General features: G+C 46.6%; 1 protein-coding gene across 2 annotated transcripts in view; it reads right to left on the reverse strand.

The window, feature by feature from the left end:
* The window catches only part of LOC124293481 (segmentation polarity homeobox protein engrailed-like), a 38,347-nt gene extending 19,508 nt beyond the window's left edge, over positions 1-18,839 (reverse strand). For both annotated transcript variants that reach the window (XM_046734407.1, XM_046734406.1), the window contains exon 1: positions 17,021-18,839. In XM_046734407.1, the coding sequence (XP_046590363.1) occupies positions 17,021-18,242 (1,222 nt within the window). In that variant the 5' untranslated portion in view covers positions 18,243-18,839. The remainder of the gene's footprint in view (positions 1-17,020) is intronic.
* Positions 18,840-19,679: the final 840 nt, after the last annotated feature.

The raw sequence follows: 19,679 nt of genomic DNA on the forward strand, positions 1-19,679 counted from the left end.
AAGTTCATATTAAACTACAACTGTTTTATGAGATTCAATAAATAATGAAAAGATCGTCAGATAGACTTCTCAAACATCGACTTGACATTACAAGCGTGGGTCTTCTTAGTGACGTAAATTGATATTATGATTGATGTAAGCAATAAGAAAAAAAGTTTTATTCACGATTCTCCATAAATTATAAAAACCGTGTAACAGTGAAAAATCAACTGATCGCGATCTTCCGCGTAACGTATAAGGCTCATCTTTTTCCAAGACCTTTCCTTCGGTCTGAACAATCTTTTCATGCCATGGTGGAAATTGATAATCGTAGCTTCTTTTTTTTTCGCATGCAGTGAATTCGATGTTGCATTCCGGGCAATTTTGATCGCTCAAGCGTCGAGAGTCGAGATTCTTTTGCCAGCGGGCATTGTTAATCGTCGTATATGCGATAGAAATGCCAGCCGTAGTTGGAATCGAAGCCGAAGTCATTAGCCATCAAGGCGGTACGGCACAACTCTCTCGCAACCGAAGGATAATAGAGAATAGGACTTGTTGGTAGGAGTTTCTGCGCTCGAGAATCGAGCAACAAGTTTAATTAAATACACTTAATTAACCGTAATGTATGACAGCAGTCTTACGGTATACAATTCCAACAATTCGCGCCGGGAGATTCATTCCACTTACAAGGAGAGTTAGGTTTCAGACCTCTGGATCACGGATCCTGCTGAAACTTCTAGGATTCTATCTATTTATTTTTCTTTCTTTCATTTTCTCTTCATTATCCTGAAATATCGAGCTTCTGACGTGGCGCTTCATCCGTTTGACGATTCTCAAGTTTTACAATTAGTAACGTTAACGTGACGAGACGTTAGGGAACAAATCGTCACTTTGTAATTTTAGAATGATTTTGAAAAAGCTGAGTTCTAAAAATATGAGAACGTTGCTGTTTCGTTACTGCTTGGTTTCGGTACTCAATTTCAGACAATCCTAAAGTTGCGAAAAAAAAAACAACTTTTCCTAAACATCCATTGTTACGCTAGCCTTGCTAAATTCAATCTCATTCCATTCGGCTGTTCTTCGTTCCGGTGAAAATTTATTGAATTTAATCTTATTGATCGAAACCTGTTGTGAAATTAAAGAATACTTTGAACGAACAAAAAACTTTTCCGCTATTAATTTTTGTTTCAAATGCACCGTTTCAAAAAAATACGACATAATCGATTAATTGATTAATTTTTACCGATTCAATCGAGTCGTGTTAGATTATTTGTTTGGATTCGATTAATCAACGCGTCGATTATTTTTAGCTTGTTGTTAGCGGCCATCGGAACCATGAATAAATTTCAACAACCGAACGTTGCGTCAACCGGACTCAAACAAATTATTCCAATAAATTGTATTTTACGCATTATTCAAAAGTATTCTAGTCCTCTTCTCAAATGATCTATGCATGTATATGAGTATATTGCATTCAATTAAATAGTTTCGCAATCACCGAGTAATTACATTCGATTCATCTTGCAGTTGTTTTTCGTAAGACATATATTGTTCTCTGAGAAAAATCGTTGGAAAATTGATTTCTCTTAAAGAAGAAGAAAAAAAAGAAGTATAAGAAGAATGTTCACCTGTGCCAACCGTTTGCAATTATCCTTAGTTTGCGCGCATAAGCGTCAACGATAAGTGCATGCAGCGGCAATGAATAAGTGAAAAAGTAAGTTGACGCGAGTATTTTTGGCTCGTCAAAAGCGGCCGGGTCACCGATGGTCGCGAGTAGGAAAGAAAGGGTCGGAGGATCGGGCGCAAAAACCGCTCGTCATATACCAACCCGTGTATCCGGAGAAGGTCGTACAGCTCAGCCAGTCGTATGCCATTCACTGGAGAGAGAGAGAGAGAGAGAGATAGAGAAAGAGAGAGGAGGGAGGGGGCTTTGAAAGGGAGGGAATGGCCCATAAAGGTGGAACTCAGCGGGACGCGCGCGACTGCAAAATAAATTAATGGTCGCGTAAGAAGAAGAATGGCCTAGCTATCTTATTATTTTTATATTAGAGAAGACTATAATACGGGCTATACGCGCATGGCTCATAGCGAAGAGCGCAGAGCGCAGATCGCTTGAGCGGTGCGCTAATAACGCTAGATTAAAACCCCATAATTTATGTCTAGTTTCTGGTAAACGCCGACTATCATGTCACGCAGCTACCATCCAGCCTACTATAGGCACCTTCTGAGTTATCGCCCCTTCCCAACGAGACGTGAGTTACGATCCGGTCTCTTGTCTCGCTCTATGGACCAACCTCTGTATACGACAACAAACCGATCGCCAGACCGCGTCTCACCGTAATATAATTATTATTTATCACCATGCGTCGTCTTGTTGGGACATTGCGGTGAGGCCCTCGGTTTCCGCTTGCAATTTTATTTTTTCTTTTTTTTTTTTTTTACTTCAATCTTTACTCCCTCCCCCCCCCCCCCCCGTCAAACTGTTATTTCTTATCAAAAACATGCGAGATTGTACGACGAGTATGACAATAATTCCCTCAGTTGTATAATAAATTCATTTTCTTTTTTTCGACGAAAAATATCCATCGACAAATTTTCACCCGTAACGAAAGGAGATGAAGAAAAATATGTGTCACCGAGAATGGTGAAAAACGTCTTGGGGTATTAGTTTTTATGGGTATATAAAAAAAAATTGTCCTCCTCGTTTATACGTGGGGACGTGTGCAGGCTTGTATGTGTTCGTCGACGATTGAAATACACGCGTATCACTCGTCGTCCTGGTCGTCTAGCGTGCAACGCCGGTCGTTACTGCGACTGGGACTGCTGCGGTTGGTTCGAGTGAGTTTGGAAATCATTTAACCGACTCCGTAGTACCCTTACCCGCAGCTCTTGGTGCATGCAAACAAACAAACGCCACTGCGGACTGCGCCGGCGGATAAGTTACGGAGAGGCGTCGGCGGTTACGGAGTGAATAACGTGGAAACCAGATGTCCAACTCCATTGAATTGCTCGTTTCATGCCCAGACGACGCACAGACGCTACCAAAGACGCTCGATCCTGACGCCGGGACGCCCGGAAGGCTAGGCGGTGCGGTTTTCCAAGCAGGATGATGACAGCCCCGTTGACCGCTTCCCGGTCTTTCGGGTCAGCTGCTCTCTGGCTCTCTTCCTCCTAGTCGGGGTTCCTACGGGAGGGCGAACAGGTGGAGGAAGGACTCCAGGCGCCACCCGCGCAACGCGGAATTAGCCACGTTGACATTCGGGACGTTGGGATTTAAATTTATGTCGAACAGGAGCTCGGCTCACCTGTTCTCTTCTATTCTGTTTGCCCGCCTTCTTTCCAAATTAGGGACTCGGCGTTCAGCTATGGACGATCAAGCGGATGCGGAATTGAATTATTAACTATGGGATAGACTGGTTTGCGACTGCTGTTTGACAAATGTGTCTAACTATGTGTAAATATAAAAAACGTCCTGAAAAGTTGTAGGGAATTGTTACTTCTCAGCTGTAAGGCTTGACGATGTTGCACAGTTGACGAAAATCAGTACGTTTTTTGCTCCAACTATAACTGGATGTGTATTAAGTGTCTAACTATCCATTATACATCCTGAAGAATTAAGGACTTATTACTTCTTAGCTGTAAAGTACGATCGATTTTTCATTTATCACTGTTTGAAAATGGTGAAATATTTATTTATTTATTTTTTTTCGCATTACTAACGCAAAGATCGCAGCTTTCGAATGCAATACCTACTTTGATAAAAATTTGACGTGATGAGCATCTTGTAATGAAATTATCAAAAACAAGTCCTGATTCTCGACTGTACAACCTCCTTAATCTAATAAAACATGCGAACTGATTCTGGTAGGTACCAAGAAAAATTGGTTCTTCTACTTGATCTACAATCTGTGAAGAAACAGGCCTGCACCTATAAGCTATCCGCATCTTCGTCGTCTTTGGGTTATTTGAATAAACGAGCTCGGCGATCGAGCTAGTTGATCCGGGAACAGGAGCCCGCGAGTATTTGTATCCGGTATCTTGCCCAGATCTAATGATCGAGGTCGTCGCGTGTTCCGTATACCCGGTAAAATAGAGAGAGAGAGAGAGAGAGAAATAAGAAGAAAAAAAAGAAACAGGGAAAAACCCGAGGTATAAGAAAGCAGGAACACGAAGAAGGAGGAAAAAACATTCGGCCGCGATCCTGAGGTCGTGCCGGAGAGACCGATGATCGAGGGAAGACGACGAAAGTCGTTGGGTTCGTTAGCTCGGATGGGTCCTACGGCTAGGATCATGCGTCTCGAGCACTTAAAGTCGGCCCTCTCGAGTCCTGCGTTGTTATTACGGATCCAAAGTCGGCATCGACATCGTCGTCAGTAATAATTTGTTACGACATAGTAACGATCATTATCATATCGCCGGCAATAAAGTAATAAAACCGTAGCTGTTGACTGTACTTTAATTAATTCGTCGGGTTGTAAAAATTTTGAGTTACGGCAGGTGGCCAACGACGACGACCAGTGGCCCACAAAAATTTACAATACGGTTTTACAAGGTATAACAATTACGGCTCATCATCCTACGGATCAAATTAATAAACGATCCTAGTATTTTATATATTATACATCGGCTCTTTCGCTACGAATCCACGTACAAAAACGAGCCCCGAGTTTTGCCAATTATCGCGCGTTCTAATCGCAAATAAAGACGCTTTTAATCTATCCTATTACCGCGATTCTCTAAGAGCAAGAAACAGAACGATCGTATCATTAGCGTATTTTTTCAGTGGATCCTAAAAACAGCGATATTGAAGTGATATTCCAAGGCAATCACGCTCAATTCTTCGGTGAAGTTGTGAAATTTCTCCACACCGGTTTTACCAAAATTACATTCGTAAAATCCACTCTGGTATCACCGAAATATCACTAATAAGTGTTGTTTTTTTTTTTTTTTTTTAATCAATGATTTCCGCATTATTTAATTTCAGTATATAAAAAAAAAAAAAAAAAAAAAACAATTACAGTAATAATAATAATGACAATAATTTTGCAACGACCGTTGCGTGGTTGAGAAAAAATTTAATCGAAAATTCCTTCTCCTTTGAGCGAATGTATAATTCTGACGGTTGAATACCGTCTAATGAAACGAACGTAGCCGAGGCTCGTAGAGGAGTCTCTATATTCTCTCTGCTCGGCTCCATTCATGCATTCATGAAGTCGTACTGCATTATACGCGTACGTCTGCGGCCGCATGCATCGTGCATATAACCGTAAATATGTACATACGTACGTACGTATACGTTATCTATCTGTAATTGAATGAAACTCGCGGCACTCCCTGCGCCGGCTGCATCGGGCAGATAACAAGGCGACGAAGTCTTCCTCGCGCTTCAGGGATATTTATGTTTGTCAATTCATTATGTCGATCAATTCCTGAATGGAGTTTGTCGTTCGCGAAAAATTACGGCGAACAGGTTTGCACTTGTCGGATGGCGAATACCGTCTGAATCGGTTCGTCCGATTTGGCAATACACCTGATCGAATCTGAACTTTATACGTTTATTTTCGAAGTGGATTTTGAAACAAAGATATAGGAATTTCAAATCGTTATACGATTTTTTTATCTTCGTCGTGGATGAGGTTTGATAAAAACACTGAATATCTCGATGCTAGATTTTGCAGTAGCTGATTGAACGCTGAGTAAATTGGGGAAAATTTTTTTTTGTCAACATCTTGTGAAACCGTCTCGCAGTAAAAGCTTTGAGTTTTGAGTAGTAGTGTGAAAAGTTAAGTTACGATAATTTTCGACAAAATAACGAGTATTCAAAAAAATTACACTTTTTCGAGAACAAATCCTTGCAAGTGGTTTTGTTCAAAAGTATGTAAGTAAGGCACGTTAAGAGGTGATTACGCAGTTTTTCTTGTTTATTTATTTTTTTTTTTATTGAGAAAATTACATTTTCCATTTCTCGTCATGAGAAAAATTTTCCAGTTGGATTGGTTAAAAAAAATGTTATGTTCTTGTGGGTGAAACTGCCAAATCGTCCCTTGACGTGCCTTACTTTGGAGGTTGCTTTCACTCCGGCAGAGTGTTCAATGGTAGATAAGAAGAAAGAAAAAAAATATGTCACGCTTAGTTTTTAATCTACTTTAACATATTAAGAAAGATATCAAATCGGAGGTATCGACCTGGGATACTTTCCTTGTAAGTGTCGAAAAACTGTCTTGAAGCAGAAGCCCAACAAACTTTGTGTACATCTCGGTTAAACCGGCCTTCGACAGTCGCTGAGGACAATCAACAAGCATTTGTAAAAATGTTAATTTCACCCCTCACATGATCAGTGATCTGTGAAAAATCGTACTACTCGATCGAAAAAAAACAGAAAAGAAACAGTGGGATATATTCCGCAGCGAGGGTTTCGAAGCAGGCGCTTGGTGGTTCGACTAACCGTTTGAAAAATAGCCCCACGATGATTTTTGACAAAGTAACGAGGATTTGAAAAAAACCTGACGGGCTAAAGAGCGAGAGAGAGAGAGAGAGAGAGAGAGAGAGAGAGATGAAAAAAATGGTAATTTCAGCCTGTGAGCGAAGGTATAGATCCCGGGTAAAAGAGTTGGGGGGGCGGCCGGGGGGTCCCCTCGAGCGGATCACATGAGTCACACTAAAGGGCACATTAAACATCGAGTCGCTAGCGTTGGTTAGGCACCGGGCGGAATTCGTCGGCTAGATTGAGAGATATTCCGACGTCTCGACGGTGTTGGTGTCTTCGTACAGACGGGGCCTCCTCATGTGTTGGGATGAGAAAGGCGCGGGGTGGGGGAGTTCGAGTTTTTGTACAGAGGGCAGCCCACTGCGTGCGGTCCTCCGGCGGATGGACCACCCAAGAAGACCCGGCTTATACTTATAGCTGTTATACTCGCTTCTCTGTATATCACCGAACGATCCTCATGCTGCCGTTGTCGGTGATGCGGCTGATGCCCGGCGATCCACCGACAGACACTCTCATGAATGGACACCGTCCGACCGACGGAATTACCGAATTACCGAATTACCGAATTACCGAATTACCGAATTACCGAATTACCGAATTACCGAATGACAGATCCACCCCAATATCCCGACCTCAGCGAACGACCTTCTTGCCTCCTTCCCTTCTACTTGTTCTACTTCTTCTTCCTTTATTTGAGGTGGTATTTTTACAGCTCGGTTTCCACGTACGCCGGGCGACAGGCTTATCAATTTTTATTCATTCCAAGTAGCCGAACCCGGAAAAGAGTAGCCAACGTGGTGGTCCATCACTGGTGGAAAAACGTGACGCGCTTGGACTGCTGACAAATTCAAAAGAGTCTTTGACAGATTGAGCAATTCCGACACGACTTGACGACCTCGAGTGACCCGAGGTCGTTACGACTCTGCAACTTTGCACGATGATATCGGACGAAGTCGAGGCTAGCAGCCAAAGTTGGTAGCAGAACCTTTTAAACTTTTTTGAATGAAAAAAATACAATTCAGTTTCATCCTCGTAATTTTATACAAGTATTGGGACTTCAAAGTATTTCACAATATTCTGATTTTCGGACTTCGCTACCTTATGAGAACGAACGTAAGAACGTTAGGCTGCTAGTTTCAGTCTCGTCGATCTCGAATGACCTCGAGTTACTTAACTTCGCCTAGACTTTGCTACTTTTTTCAACATTGCATGATCGCAGTTGCCTCAAAGTGATTCGAAAGGGAATCACACAGGTGACTGCGTAAACGTATGAGAGTGAAAGATGGGTGGGAAATTACATACACGGCGTGTAGTGTGCTGTTCCAGAGAAGAAGAGCGAGGGGGGCAAAAGTGCAGCGAACGCGTTCGCGGTGAAACGGCCGTGTCATAAATCCCTATCGCTAGTTTTCCAAAGATAGTATACGTATATGCATTGTGCAGAGTACGAACCCCGGGCAGCGAGAGTTGCAACGCTCATTCGCGCGAGTGAATTATTGAGCAGTTAATAATCCTCAGCGGGTTATTCCTCAGTCAGACTCCTCCAGACGAGCCATCAGCTAAACACCCCGCTCATTCATTCGGCAAATGTGTGTATGCGCGAACCTAGCGTTGCATGCACGTTTAAGTACCTTACCTTCTTCCGAACGACAATGCCAACGGGAACAACGAAGTTTTTTTTTTTTTTTTATTCATTTTAATATTGCTCCTACAGCCGGCCGTTCTTCGAACTTTCCTCTTCTTCTTCTTCTCCACTTTTTTTTTCTTCTCCTTCTTCTTCTTATTCCTGTTATTCTTCTTGCTACTCGCTCCGTAGCGCGTGGGCGGTGGCTAACGATCTCGAAAGAGTTTGGCAAACGGGAATTAGCCCTAACCGCGGCTCGGCTAATCGATTAATCGATAATACCGCCATTAGGGATATCATAACGTGATCGGTATTATTATCCCATTAGCGGGTACGTGTTCCGTGCAGCCGCAACTCGGGCCTCGTTCGAATGGCGTAACGAGGGAGGAAGAAGGGGTTAAGAGATGTTGTTCCGCGTCCTTTGAATGGAGCCTTTTGTACGCGTTCCACCAGCCAGCTAGGAGGGCGGGAATTATCGGGTGGTCCTTGGACATAAACGGAAGGCCACAAAGACAGTGCATGTGAATCAGAGTGAAATTAGCCTCGGAGTTGGTTCGTTCAGCTTGGTGGGGATCGCGAAAATTGCCGGTTTCATTCAACTGTCAGTCCCGGATCGGTTCCATTCGGTCCGGCTCAAGATGGACAGGGTATACTTGCGGCTTCGTGGTGTCGGAGGAGGCCGGTTTCATCGACGCGGAGGAACCGCTCAGGGCTTCACTCGGCCTAATAAGAACTCTGAAAACTCGGAGCTGGGTCCGGATGACACGGCAGGACCCATTCACCGAACCAACGGTACCTACGCGACCCCCGATTGCGAAATTGAGGGAGAAATCGATTCGATTGATGGCCTGATCAAAGGATTGGTTGATTGAAAAGTTTCCTTCGGTTTAATAACGTCCTCGCACAACGCACATGGAGAAGAAGCAGGGACGGGTCTCTTTGCCTATGTCCGTGCGCAGCGACACGGGTTATAAAACTATAAAACTGACGATCTTTAATGGGACTGCTGCTTCGAAGACAGGGGGGACTTGTGACAGGATTGACGAAGTCGTATCGGATGCATCTGAAAAACGCCTCGTTGTTTCATGAACGACGTACGTTACCGCCCTGAAGCTGAAACAGCACTTGTTCTCTCCTGTCCTACGACCTCGTGGACCAACAACCGGCAATTGGTATCCAGAGGCGGGGGACCAGTTTTAGTTATTACCAGGGTATGGACACTCTACCATTTCACGAACGAATTATTCGTCGGGCTTGGCCCAAACTGTAGCCAGCATAATAACGGTTTCTACCAACGATATTGTAGAATATTTCATACTATCACTAAAATAGTTGGTAATCCATTATTTGTGGCGACCTCTGCCGATTAACAACAGTTTTACCAAAGCCCCCCTTATCTTGAAAGAAGGCACCAGAAGGAGAATTTTCTGTATACTTTTGTCCAATTGGTGTGGTATCGCTTTGGTCCAAACCTTTTGAACAGCGCGTGGAGGGGAGTAGCGAGTGTTCATATCCTGGTTATTACCCTAGCGGCCACTCACTATCCGACTTCTCTCGATCTACGCTCTTCCTTCAGGTACTTCACTCCTGCACGAGCCGACTGGGACCCGAAGACACGTCGTGCAACCGAAGCGTGTTGAGATAACCGAAATTAGAAAACGCTCAGCTCTTGTTGTTTCTATGCCGGTACAAGGAAAGGGCGTGATTCGATGCACGTCGGTTCACCTGCTCTTCAAGAGTATAACCTTGCGCGAGATGCGCTGGAAAAAAAGCACTCGGTCAAGACCCGGATCTGCATGATTCAATCCCAAACTAGTTCGGCTCCTGATTACGTCTTGTACCTGCAGGTTATCTGGCAGGTGGCAATTTCTCAATCACCCGAAGAACACTTTGGCAAATTTCACTCCGAGACTGGACACCAGCTCCTCGATCTTATTCCTTACGCATGTTTGAGTCGCGGTTTATGAAATACAATATCGAAAGAAGAGAAGGAAGGAAGGAAGTGGGCGTAATAGCCGTACCGAACAAAGCTCGGTAATCCAGTTTGTGCCTGACGGTCTATACACGCCGGTTGAAGATGGGTGTTTGACCGCGAAAGTCAAGAGCTTAATCACAGGCTACCTGGACTGGATCACCGAGGCTGGAAGCCGCGCTCTTTATCTCTCCCTTCCATTCCGGCCTTCTCTTCGAGTCATTCAGGATGCACGGGCAGCTTGTACCTCCTCTTCGCGTTGCCTTGCCTTATGCTCCTTTTTCACCATCCAAGTGCATCTTGGCGAAGAGTTTTGAACGACAATTTACTCGGCAACAAAGTCAGCTGCTGACAATATGAAACGTTGACTAGCGACCGTGTAACGTTCGCGTCCGTCTACTTATACCTGCCGGCCTGCAGCACGCGGGGTCTTGTATAATACGAGGAAAGGAAGGAAAGGTTTTGCCACACACCTTGACGCGGCGATCAGCCCGAGGCGAGTCTTCCCCTCTATCCGCGCCAGTCGGCGGTCTCGGCTTATTAAGGTTAATAATGTAGATTTACTAGCTAATTTCACGTATGAAGTGGACACCGTTCACATTGTATTGTTGTAATACGCGTATGGCGTTGCACGCATGCACGGTTCGACTATGGCGCATGCGGGTCTCCGGGGCCAGTCTGTGACTACGATTGTTCTGATAGTTATTACCGTTCATAAAGGCCGGATAATAAACGTTTTCAATAATTAAACATCTCCTCCCGGCGTAATAACGCGCCGCATCCCAACTCGAAACTCGTTCTAGGTACCCAAGTTTTCATCGTTAGTTCGTTGCGCGATCGCCTTCCATTACTTTCGTCTGTAATAAATTAACGAGCCATGGCCAAAGGGCGAATTAGGATAGTTCAGAGGTCCGGCTGGGTTTTGATTGCTGAAAACAAGAGTCCGAACATAAATTCGTCAATTGCGCAATATCAACAACCAGCTACGCTCGAATTGTCTCTCCGTTTAAACCATAATACCCACTACCACTCTGTCCGTTCTCTGTGGATTTGATTCACAGGCACAGCCGACGAGCCCGGGTCAACAAACCCGAAGGGGAAAAGAGACGGGAAAAAGAATTCCAGATACTCTAGGTCCTAAATTCTCTCCCCACACCTGGAGTCTCCGATCCTCGACGCCAGGGCTTCTGTCATAATATCCGTCCTCGCCTTTGCCCGGGTCACCACTCTGCACCACTCCTATGTCCGAACCGTTTTATGGCCCGACTCACGCGACCCGTCTCCAGTTGTCGCCAAGCCCCCCGAATGACCCTTGGGCTCCTGCAAGGCGACACTCGATCGTCACCGTGCTTCGATGTGTCTCAGGTGTTACTCAGTCCCGTGAAAAGCAGCCTGGGATGACGGTTTTTACCTTATGAGTCGATTTCCGAGCTTTCGGAGAGATAGGTTTGATATTTTTCGGGCTTAATCTTGGGTCGGTTGTAAGGTAAGCGTACCAGTTATTCACCCTGTCCCAATTATTGACCTTCTTCGGTTGTATCCGTTTGATTCTTGGTTCCAAGTTTACCGAAAAATACATTTGTAGTGTTTAACCCTCTAGTAATTCGTTTTAGTCATCAAAAAATTCTTGATTTGTCCCGTCAATTTATAATTTTGGAAAATGAAAGGGTCAATAATTGGGTCTAAGCGTGTCAATAACCGATAGACTCACCTTAGCGATCGCTCGTATGGTTGAGTACGAATTCCCCTTGTGGCCAGCTGTTGGCAGGTCTTCTTTGAACACTTTTCACGTTGAATTTCAAACGTGTTTAAAGGCATTGTCAGGAGAGTCCGATGAGTGTCGGATGAAAGGATGAACGACAATGAGGATTCTCGAGTTGTTTGAGTGGCTCGTGGCGGTGCGGAGACCACCGAGATGCGGCTGCTCAAGACGGGAGGACCCCATTCGAGACAATTCCGAGCATCTGCATCGAGGGCGGGACAATTAATGGAGAGTTAGAAGAAAAAGCTGATTCGGAGTTTTGGATATTCATTCGTGAAACCAGATTCACCCCTCGATTCGTTCGCCATTCGTGACGCGATAGGAAAATCGGGAGGGAAGAACAAGCGGCAACGTGACTCGCCCGGTTGATCCCTGCGGAAAATGCACACCCGGGAATTGAATTCCTGGCATAGTCGAAGCCGACGCCGACAGGGGATGTGACAGACCCGACGGAACGAAAAGGCGAGGGTGCGTCAGGGTGCACGCACCGACGACGATACGCATTCCGATCTTTTCGCGATTATTCGAAACGCGACACAGACGTCAAATATCTCCATTAGTTCATTTCTGTAACAGACATCCTCTTCTGTAGTCACATGTCGGGAATCAGGCTCGAGATGAGGAGAGGATCTCGGGACTCGGTAACACTTAATGATCGGTTTTACAACTTCTCGAACGATCCCCTGTACTTATCTCGAATCTTCATCACAAGTCTCTAATAGAGGCGTGATAAACGCGGACTTCTTCTGGACCGTCAGAATTATACGGGATAATCCGCGTGTTTATTCCAAGTCGTCGGTAATCATGTGTTGCAGTTTATATACTATGAATTCGTAGACTTGGTCGCGGACATTAAATTAACCGGTTCAATTAGTTCTTTGGAATCTTTCTACGATTGGCGATTTTTTAATGCCGAATTATCAAGATATGACACGATTTTTGTTCGGGTACATTTTTGATGGAATTCAATTGCCTATAATCGACACAAAATTCACATACTAACCAATGTTTGAAGACGAGTAATTTATCACAGATAAAGTTGTTCTGAAAGCTCATAATTACTTTGAATTTGGAAATAGTGGTCCTGTTCCCAAACCCTGATGTATGTTAAACCGAAACCAGTATATCTCGTTAAAACGAGCTGAGTGGTTTATGTCGACTGGTGAGACGAGAGCGATACGCGGCATGAAGGAAGACACGCCCCTAAAACATCCCTAAGTTTGTCTATTTTGACAAGCTCGTCTACCGTCGTGATTTTATTATGAAAGAAGGGGGAGAGAAGCGCCGGCGCGCGGATGCCTATGGTGGCCATCAAAAGGGATTCATCCGCACGGCTTATGCAGTGGGTCGACTCGCACGTATGCAGACACATGGGGGTGGAGTAAAGTGCTTGTGTTGTTCTCTTTTTCCTCCTTTTTACCATTTTTTTCACATACCTACGGCGGTAGTTGAGTAGCTGACTGGAAGCTGGTGACCGCGGGTGGTGAATTTACAAATATATAAATATCAGCCGAGGCAATCTAGTTGCCTGTCCGCTGCTCGATTTATTGACACTTTGAATAAAACGGGTATGCACACCCCTAAGTACGTACGTGCATGCAGCGTCCGCAGAGCAGGTAACCACAACCTCGAGACCGGTGGCAGGGCGATTACTGATTACTTTGACATTTTCCAGCACCATAAGCCGTGCAGAGCCGCCATCGGCGATTTCTGCCGACGCGATAGCGATGAATATTCATCGGTACGGGGTAATTTCACAAGCACGAGGTTCTCATAACGGTCTCGTGTATGTCGGAATCGATTCGGAACTCTGAAAAATCCGACCTCATCCATAAGGATGTGGGTGATCGTTTCGCCCGATTATAAAACCCGCTGGAAGAGTGAATTCCGGCTGCTGCAGCAACCGTCGATGTTAACGACGGAGTTCGGGGCATAAATCATCCCTTCCCTCGGGGAGTGCTGCGGGGCTTATCTAATTCCCGGGGCCAACACCTAAAGCCGGAATCAATTTGTGGAGGCGGTGGAATTAGGGGCGCGAAGGGAACTGTTGGAAGATAATCGGGAGGAGAGAGAAAAGTGTTTAAGCACCGCAGCCAGCGGAAGAGGAGTCCGCGTTAAGGGAGATTAATTAATTATTATATTTCGGGTGCTCGTTCCCTCGACTCGTGGGCGACTCTCTCCTCCGTCTGCTTTCCTTTTTGCCCTCCTCTTCCTCCACCTCCTCCTCCTCATTCTCATCCACGTCCTCGGCTGCTGATCATCGCTTCGTGGCATTGCCATCAACGTGTGCTCGGTGCGTACGCACCGTAAGATGCATACACGTAATTACACTCCACTCCGGACGTCGTATCGTAGTACGTTATCACTGTTGACAACCGACAATCGACCGCGAGCTCAACTTCCTCCTCCTCCACTCGGCCCGCATCTTTCTCTCCCTCTCTCTCTCGTTTCACTTCCACATCTACACATCTACACAGTCCAACTTTGGTATGACCGGTTCAATTCGTGCCTACGCTTGCTTAACAACTTTTACAATCGACTTCATTAGGTAATGCACAGATATCTTCACAGGCTTTTGGAAGATGAAGAGCGTGAATCGAAGCTTCGTAATATTTTATCTCATTTCACTCACCCTGGAATCATCATTCTGTACACTGTAAAAAAAAAGTGCGGTGTGGACTTCTATACAATACTTTCCGGCGTCGATCCAATACAATTTGATTTCAATCCAACACTATTTGTCGTTCAGGTTCTGAGCTAACGAGGAAAATTTTTCCGCAGTAGTTCAAACCGGTCACTTTTGGTTAGTTTTACCACCGTTAATTTTTTACAGGATAACCTTTCTGACCACACATCAAGACCGTATTATATGATATCGAAATCGCTCATCTTGGCTAAGAGAACGTAGCTTTCTTCGAAATATTATCTTGCACCCTAAGTAATTTTCCGTAATTATTAGAGACCCTGGGACTCGTGGATGATTCTTTCGAAACGGGAAGCCTGATTAAATCGTCGCGCGGTGAAACTAACGCGGGTCGAGTTTTCGCACCTACTACAACCATCCGTCGTCTATCATATTCACGTTATTATCGCGTGACATGAATCAGGCACCTGGGTAGGTACAAGGAAGGCGCAGAATTCTCGCACCTGACGTACGTTCCCGTTCCCGAGGATATTTCGAGGCCTCAAAAGTGTTAATGAGAAAATCAACCTGTCAGAATTTGAGACCGGGGTTTTATGCGATATGGCCGAATTAGAATAGACACCTCACATACCAGGTGTACACGGTGATCAATGCTTCGGATTTCTGTGGGTTTTTTTTCCTCCTTATTCTTTATCTCGGTTCCCCCCTTCAAATCACTGCACAGTCAGTGTAGGCGAAAATTCTGGTACGTGGCATTATTATACTTGACAGACTCCCGAGAGTGATTTATTCTCCCCGATTTCAGTCTCGGCTGCAGCCTAACCTTAAGGAACGGGGCCCAGTTCTGTCTTCGGGATAAATTCGTCACGTTCCGGAAACACGTACGATCCAATTTACACGCGTGATCCTGCCTGCTCTTGGTCTGACGTTGCGTCGACGACACGCGATTACTTACGCGTTATATTTCCTCTATTCAATTCCGAGTGTGTGTGTGTGTGTGTGCGTGTGTGCGCGCGCGCGTATTTATGCATGTATACGGCATACTCCGTAACACCGAATGCAGAAATAGCGTGAAATCGCGTGATACTACGTAAGCGTCGGATAACGGAATCACGCCATTATTGTTATTACTAATATCTGTGAATTCTTTTTTTCCCATCCCGGATCTTTTGGTACTATAGTATTTGCCTCGCTCCACCAGGCGTACTCCATCCCGTGATCAAATGTCGAAATCAAGGAGTTATATTCAGCTTCGAAAGGACTACCGTACCTACAACACAACGACTGATGCTTTATTCGAAAGCTCGGTATAACTCGTGTGTCATCGTGGTCGTTTACTACAACGGGAATTGATGTAGCGGGAGAAAAAGTGGTTTCATTTTGGTCGTACGGTAGTTTGATTAATTTTCATCGTATACAATGCACATTATGTATTCAATTTTGATGAGGAGAATAAGAAAAATAGGAAATCGAGACATTACGAGCCGACTTAGGTGGGTTATGTAGGTACATGTCGTCCAGGTTCGAGTCGACACGCCGCACGCACAACTCGACGTTGGCACATAGTTTGTGTAATTTGTAAGCCGGACCTGCATGGCTGCGGCTTGTGTATGTGCGTAATACGCGGTATATGCCAACAGGCGCGATTACATCTCCTCTCGACATGGCAGCCCGTTTGTAATTACAACTAATTTCACGTTAATGACCCGCCACCATCGTCACCCGACTCCTGGCATTCAGGGTAATTAAACGCGTGTGCGCCTACTTACTAACTATAAGTGCGGACTGAACATTTTTCGGGTATGTATACATATACACACAGCCACGCGTGTTTGTTCGAGGAGTGCAGAATAACATTGACCGTCGTCTGTGCAATTTCGACTCGCTTGTGAAAAACTATTTCTCTCATGTTGTACGTGATCTCGAAATAATGAGTGTTTACTCTACGAGCCGGCGGCGGCTGCATCCCTCCGTGAAGAAGTCACAAGAATTTTGACATCCCGTGCACATCACAGGTGTTTAGAATATTATGCGCCTGTCTGACGTCGTTCGAATTCCATCGTTGTCTCGTGCAGCCGGGCTGCATTTCAATCGGCAACAGACAATAATGATCATCGAACGACGTGATAACCCAAATCGCATATACATATATATACTTAGAACCGATAAATATTTTGTGAATAACAAAAATAATAAGAAGCCACGGCGAAGAATGTGGGCGTGAATAAATAACGGATGATACTGTTCAATTAAAACGTGACTTTATACGTCTCATGTATAATACTCGTACCTATACGTCAGTAGGGACTTTGTCATCGCATCGTAATGAATAAACGTGGACGTGTCTAATGCCTCTGGCTCTACATTCGTGACTTCGGCATATTATGTACCTATAATAAGATTTATGGCGCCCGAGGGACGCTGGACTCCGAGTAATGGACCCCGGCGGGCTGCAGGGCGGACGTTAGGTTTGAGAATCGAAAGGCCTGTCCGATCCGACATCCATGCCCAATAACGACACTCAAACAACTTTTGAACCGCGTGTATCAACTCACCGGAAGAAGGCCTGTCCGAGTATCTCGTGCAGTAGACCCAGGCCGGCCAGAGAATCTGCTTTCCGGGATCGTTGCTCCCCGTGGTGGCGCCGGGGCTGGGAGGTACTCCGGATGACTTGGTGGTAGCGCCGGGAGAAGCGCCGGTGGTCGAGGGCTCGCTCCTCTCCGATGACTCGGACGAGGACTCGAGGAAGTCTTTGGTGAGGTCGATGGGTCGTTGGAGGGTTTTCTTGGGCCTGGACTTCTTCAGGGAAATGGGGTCGGTGATCCTGCGGCCAAAATCGGCCTTGAGGATATTGTCTATGCTGAACTTTAGGCTGCCCTGATGCTGCAGGTTATTGTTGTTGTTGTTGTTATTGTTGTTGTTATTGTTGTTGTTGTTCCCCGAAGGTGCGGTCCGCGCCATTTCCTCTCGGGGCGAAAGGGGGCTGACTTCTCTGGGGGGTGGCGAGGCCTGAAGAAGCTTGCTGACCGGGAGCCGATGGGGACCGAGGTGGTGGTGGGCCGCGGCAACGCCGACGTGCTGGAGGCCCTGGGGGTGAGGAGGCTGGAGGTGCTGGGGCCCCTGGAGGATACCGGGGGGCCCGTGAAGTGCGGGGACCGGGGACTGCAACCCGCCGACAGAAAGCGGCCGGCCAACCGTCGGCGGCGAGAGGGAGAGCCGGGTTACGAGGGGCATGGTGATCGGGGCCCGGTGGTAACCGACGACGTGCTCGTGGCACCCCGGCATCCTCGAGCCCGCGTAATCCTGGATGCCGATTTGGTGGCCCGTCTGCGTCAGCGCCGAGAGCGACGGACCGAACCGCGGGTGCTGCGTCGACGGATCCTGGGCCTCTCCACGACCCGGCGACGATGCCGCTACGCTCGAAGACGCCGGAGACCGCGCTGACGCCCCCGGGGATGGTGGACCCTGGCCATAGCCGGGACTCGGGGCCCGGCTGCAACGAAGCTGCGGGTGCACGTTGTAGTAGAGACTCGTTGAGGAGGCTGGCGAACCCGGGGGCGAGGACGTCATCGAGGTCCTCGTGTTGCTCGTGTCCTCGCGAAGCTCGTCGTCCGCTCCCTGCAGACTGGACGACACCGCTGCCGCCGTCGCCGGCGTCGACTCGCTGCCGACGCTCAACACCTCGCTCGTGTCACTCTCGCAGTCGCTGACAACGTCTCCGTCCCGCAGATGGCGAAGTCGCCGGTCCGGCGACCCTGAATCGGCCACGCCGGACATCGTCTTCGGGGTCGGAAACTCGTTGCTTACCACCTCAGGGGTGAGGTCAGACCGTCGACAACCGTGTTTTCATCCTCGCGAAGACCGTTCGACTTCTCTTGGACGTGCAGTCGCAGCGCAGCACTTGTACTCTGAATCGAATTTGGTCGACCTGACCATCGGTTACATTATGAGGCCCCTTTTCCCGAGCAGGCCTTATTTTTTCACCCGTTGTCGCACGGCGACACCTTCAGTCCTCGAGGTGGGACCGCTTCACCGGTTCCATCGCGGAACCCCGTTTCATCAAGTCTTGGTATAATCGTCGCAAGTTCATCAACCGACACTTCACTTAACACTTGAGGAACATTGTTTCGAATATGATTTAGGTATATTACACACCGCACTCGGTGCCGCGATTCAATTAGTCAAAGACCTCGCGGTGCGGTCGAGAGTCTCTTTTTCATGGTTTATTAGGGTGTCTCACTGAACGGCGGATAGGGTCTTCAGGATCACTGACGGGGAGCACGCGCGATATTGTACGGAACGTCGGTCAACGTCGTTTTCAGCACAGCATCGGTGTCGTGCCGAACCGGAGGGCACCTAGTTGATCTCTTGGTTGCCGAGGCGCGTCTGCTGCCGGACGGTTGACGAGGGCCGTCGGGGGGCGTTTCAGGGCGGCTTCAACACCGTCGACACCCACCGTCACCTCGCCACGCCTCGCCATCTGCCGAGTTAACCGAGAGCCCGTGTCAGACGTCGAAACAGCCACCAAGGACCGCCTCTTTCGCTCCCTCCGCTACTCAAATTTCCATCTCTACGCCACCTCAACTCTCCCACTTATTGGCTGCTCGACGGTTCCACACATCCAAATCCGCATCCACGTCCTCGTTCGAATCAACGGCAGGCTTCTATACGGAGTCCGCGACTCTACCGAGATCCGAAAACCTAGGTGGAATGAGATTTGAGCTTGGACCATTCAATTTTGGCTCCAAGTTTTTTTTTTCTAAGGATACTCAGGGTTCGTTTGGATTACGGACAAAATTCAGTCACAGGGTCGCTATGCGGTTACATTATAAAAATACGTCATTTTTCAGAGCAGAAATCCGTGAATTTTGGTGGTACCAATGCTGCAGAATTACTTATCCCATGTGTTAATCATTATTGGTCTTTTGGCCACTGGCGATTGATCAATCGCAGATGATAATGTGGTCTTATGGAAGGACCACAACAGCCGTCACTCAACAGAATTAAGTAGCTGTCGTGTGGTTTCAATGTTGAGAAGATGGTCTAACAATTTCTGTGAAGTTCGGAATAGTACATTATTCTTCAGAAATTGTGCCGTCGTGATTCGATTGGAGAACATCTGGATCAAAGAAATTTTTTGAAACCAGATCACTCAAAGTCCGCTTGAAACCATACGTGACCACCGAGTCATGTACACTTTTAGAAACTCATCGT

The sequence above is a fragment of the Neodiprion lecontei genome, chromosome 3 (genome assembly GCF_021901455.1).
Source record: "Neodiprion lecontei isolate iyNeoLeco1 chromosome 3, iyNeoLeco1.1, whole genome shotgun sequence".
NCBI lineage: Eukaryota > Metazoa > Arthropoda > Insecta > Hymenoptera > Diprionidae > Neodiprion > Neodiprion lecontei.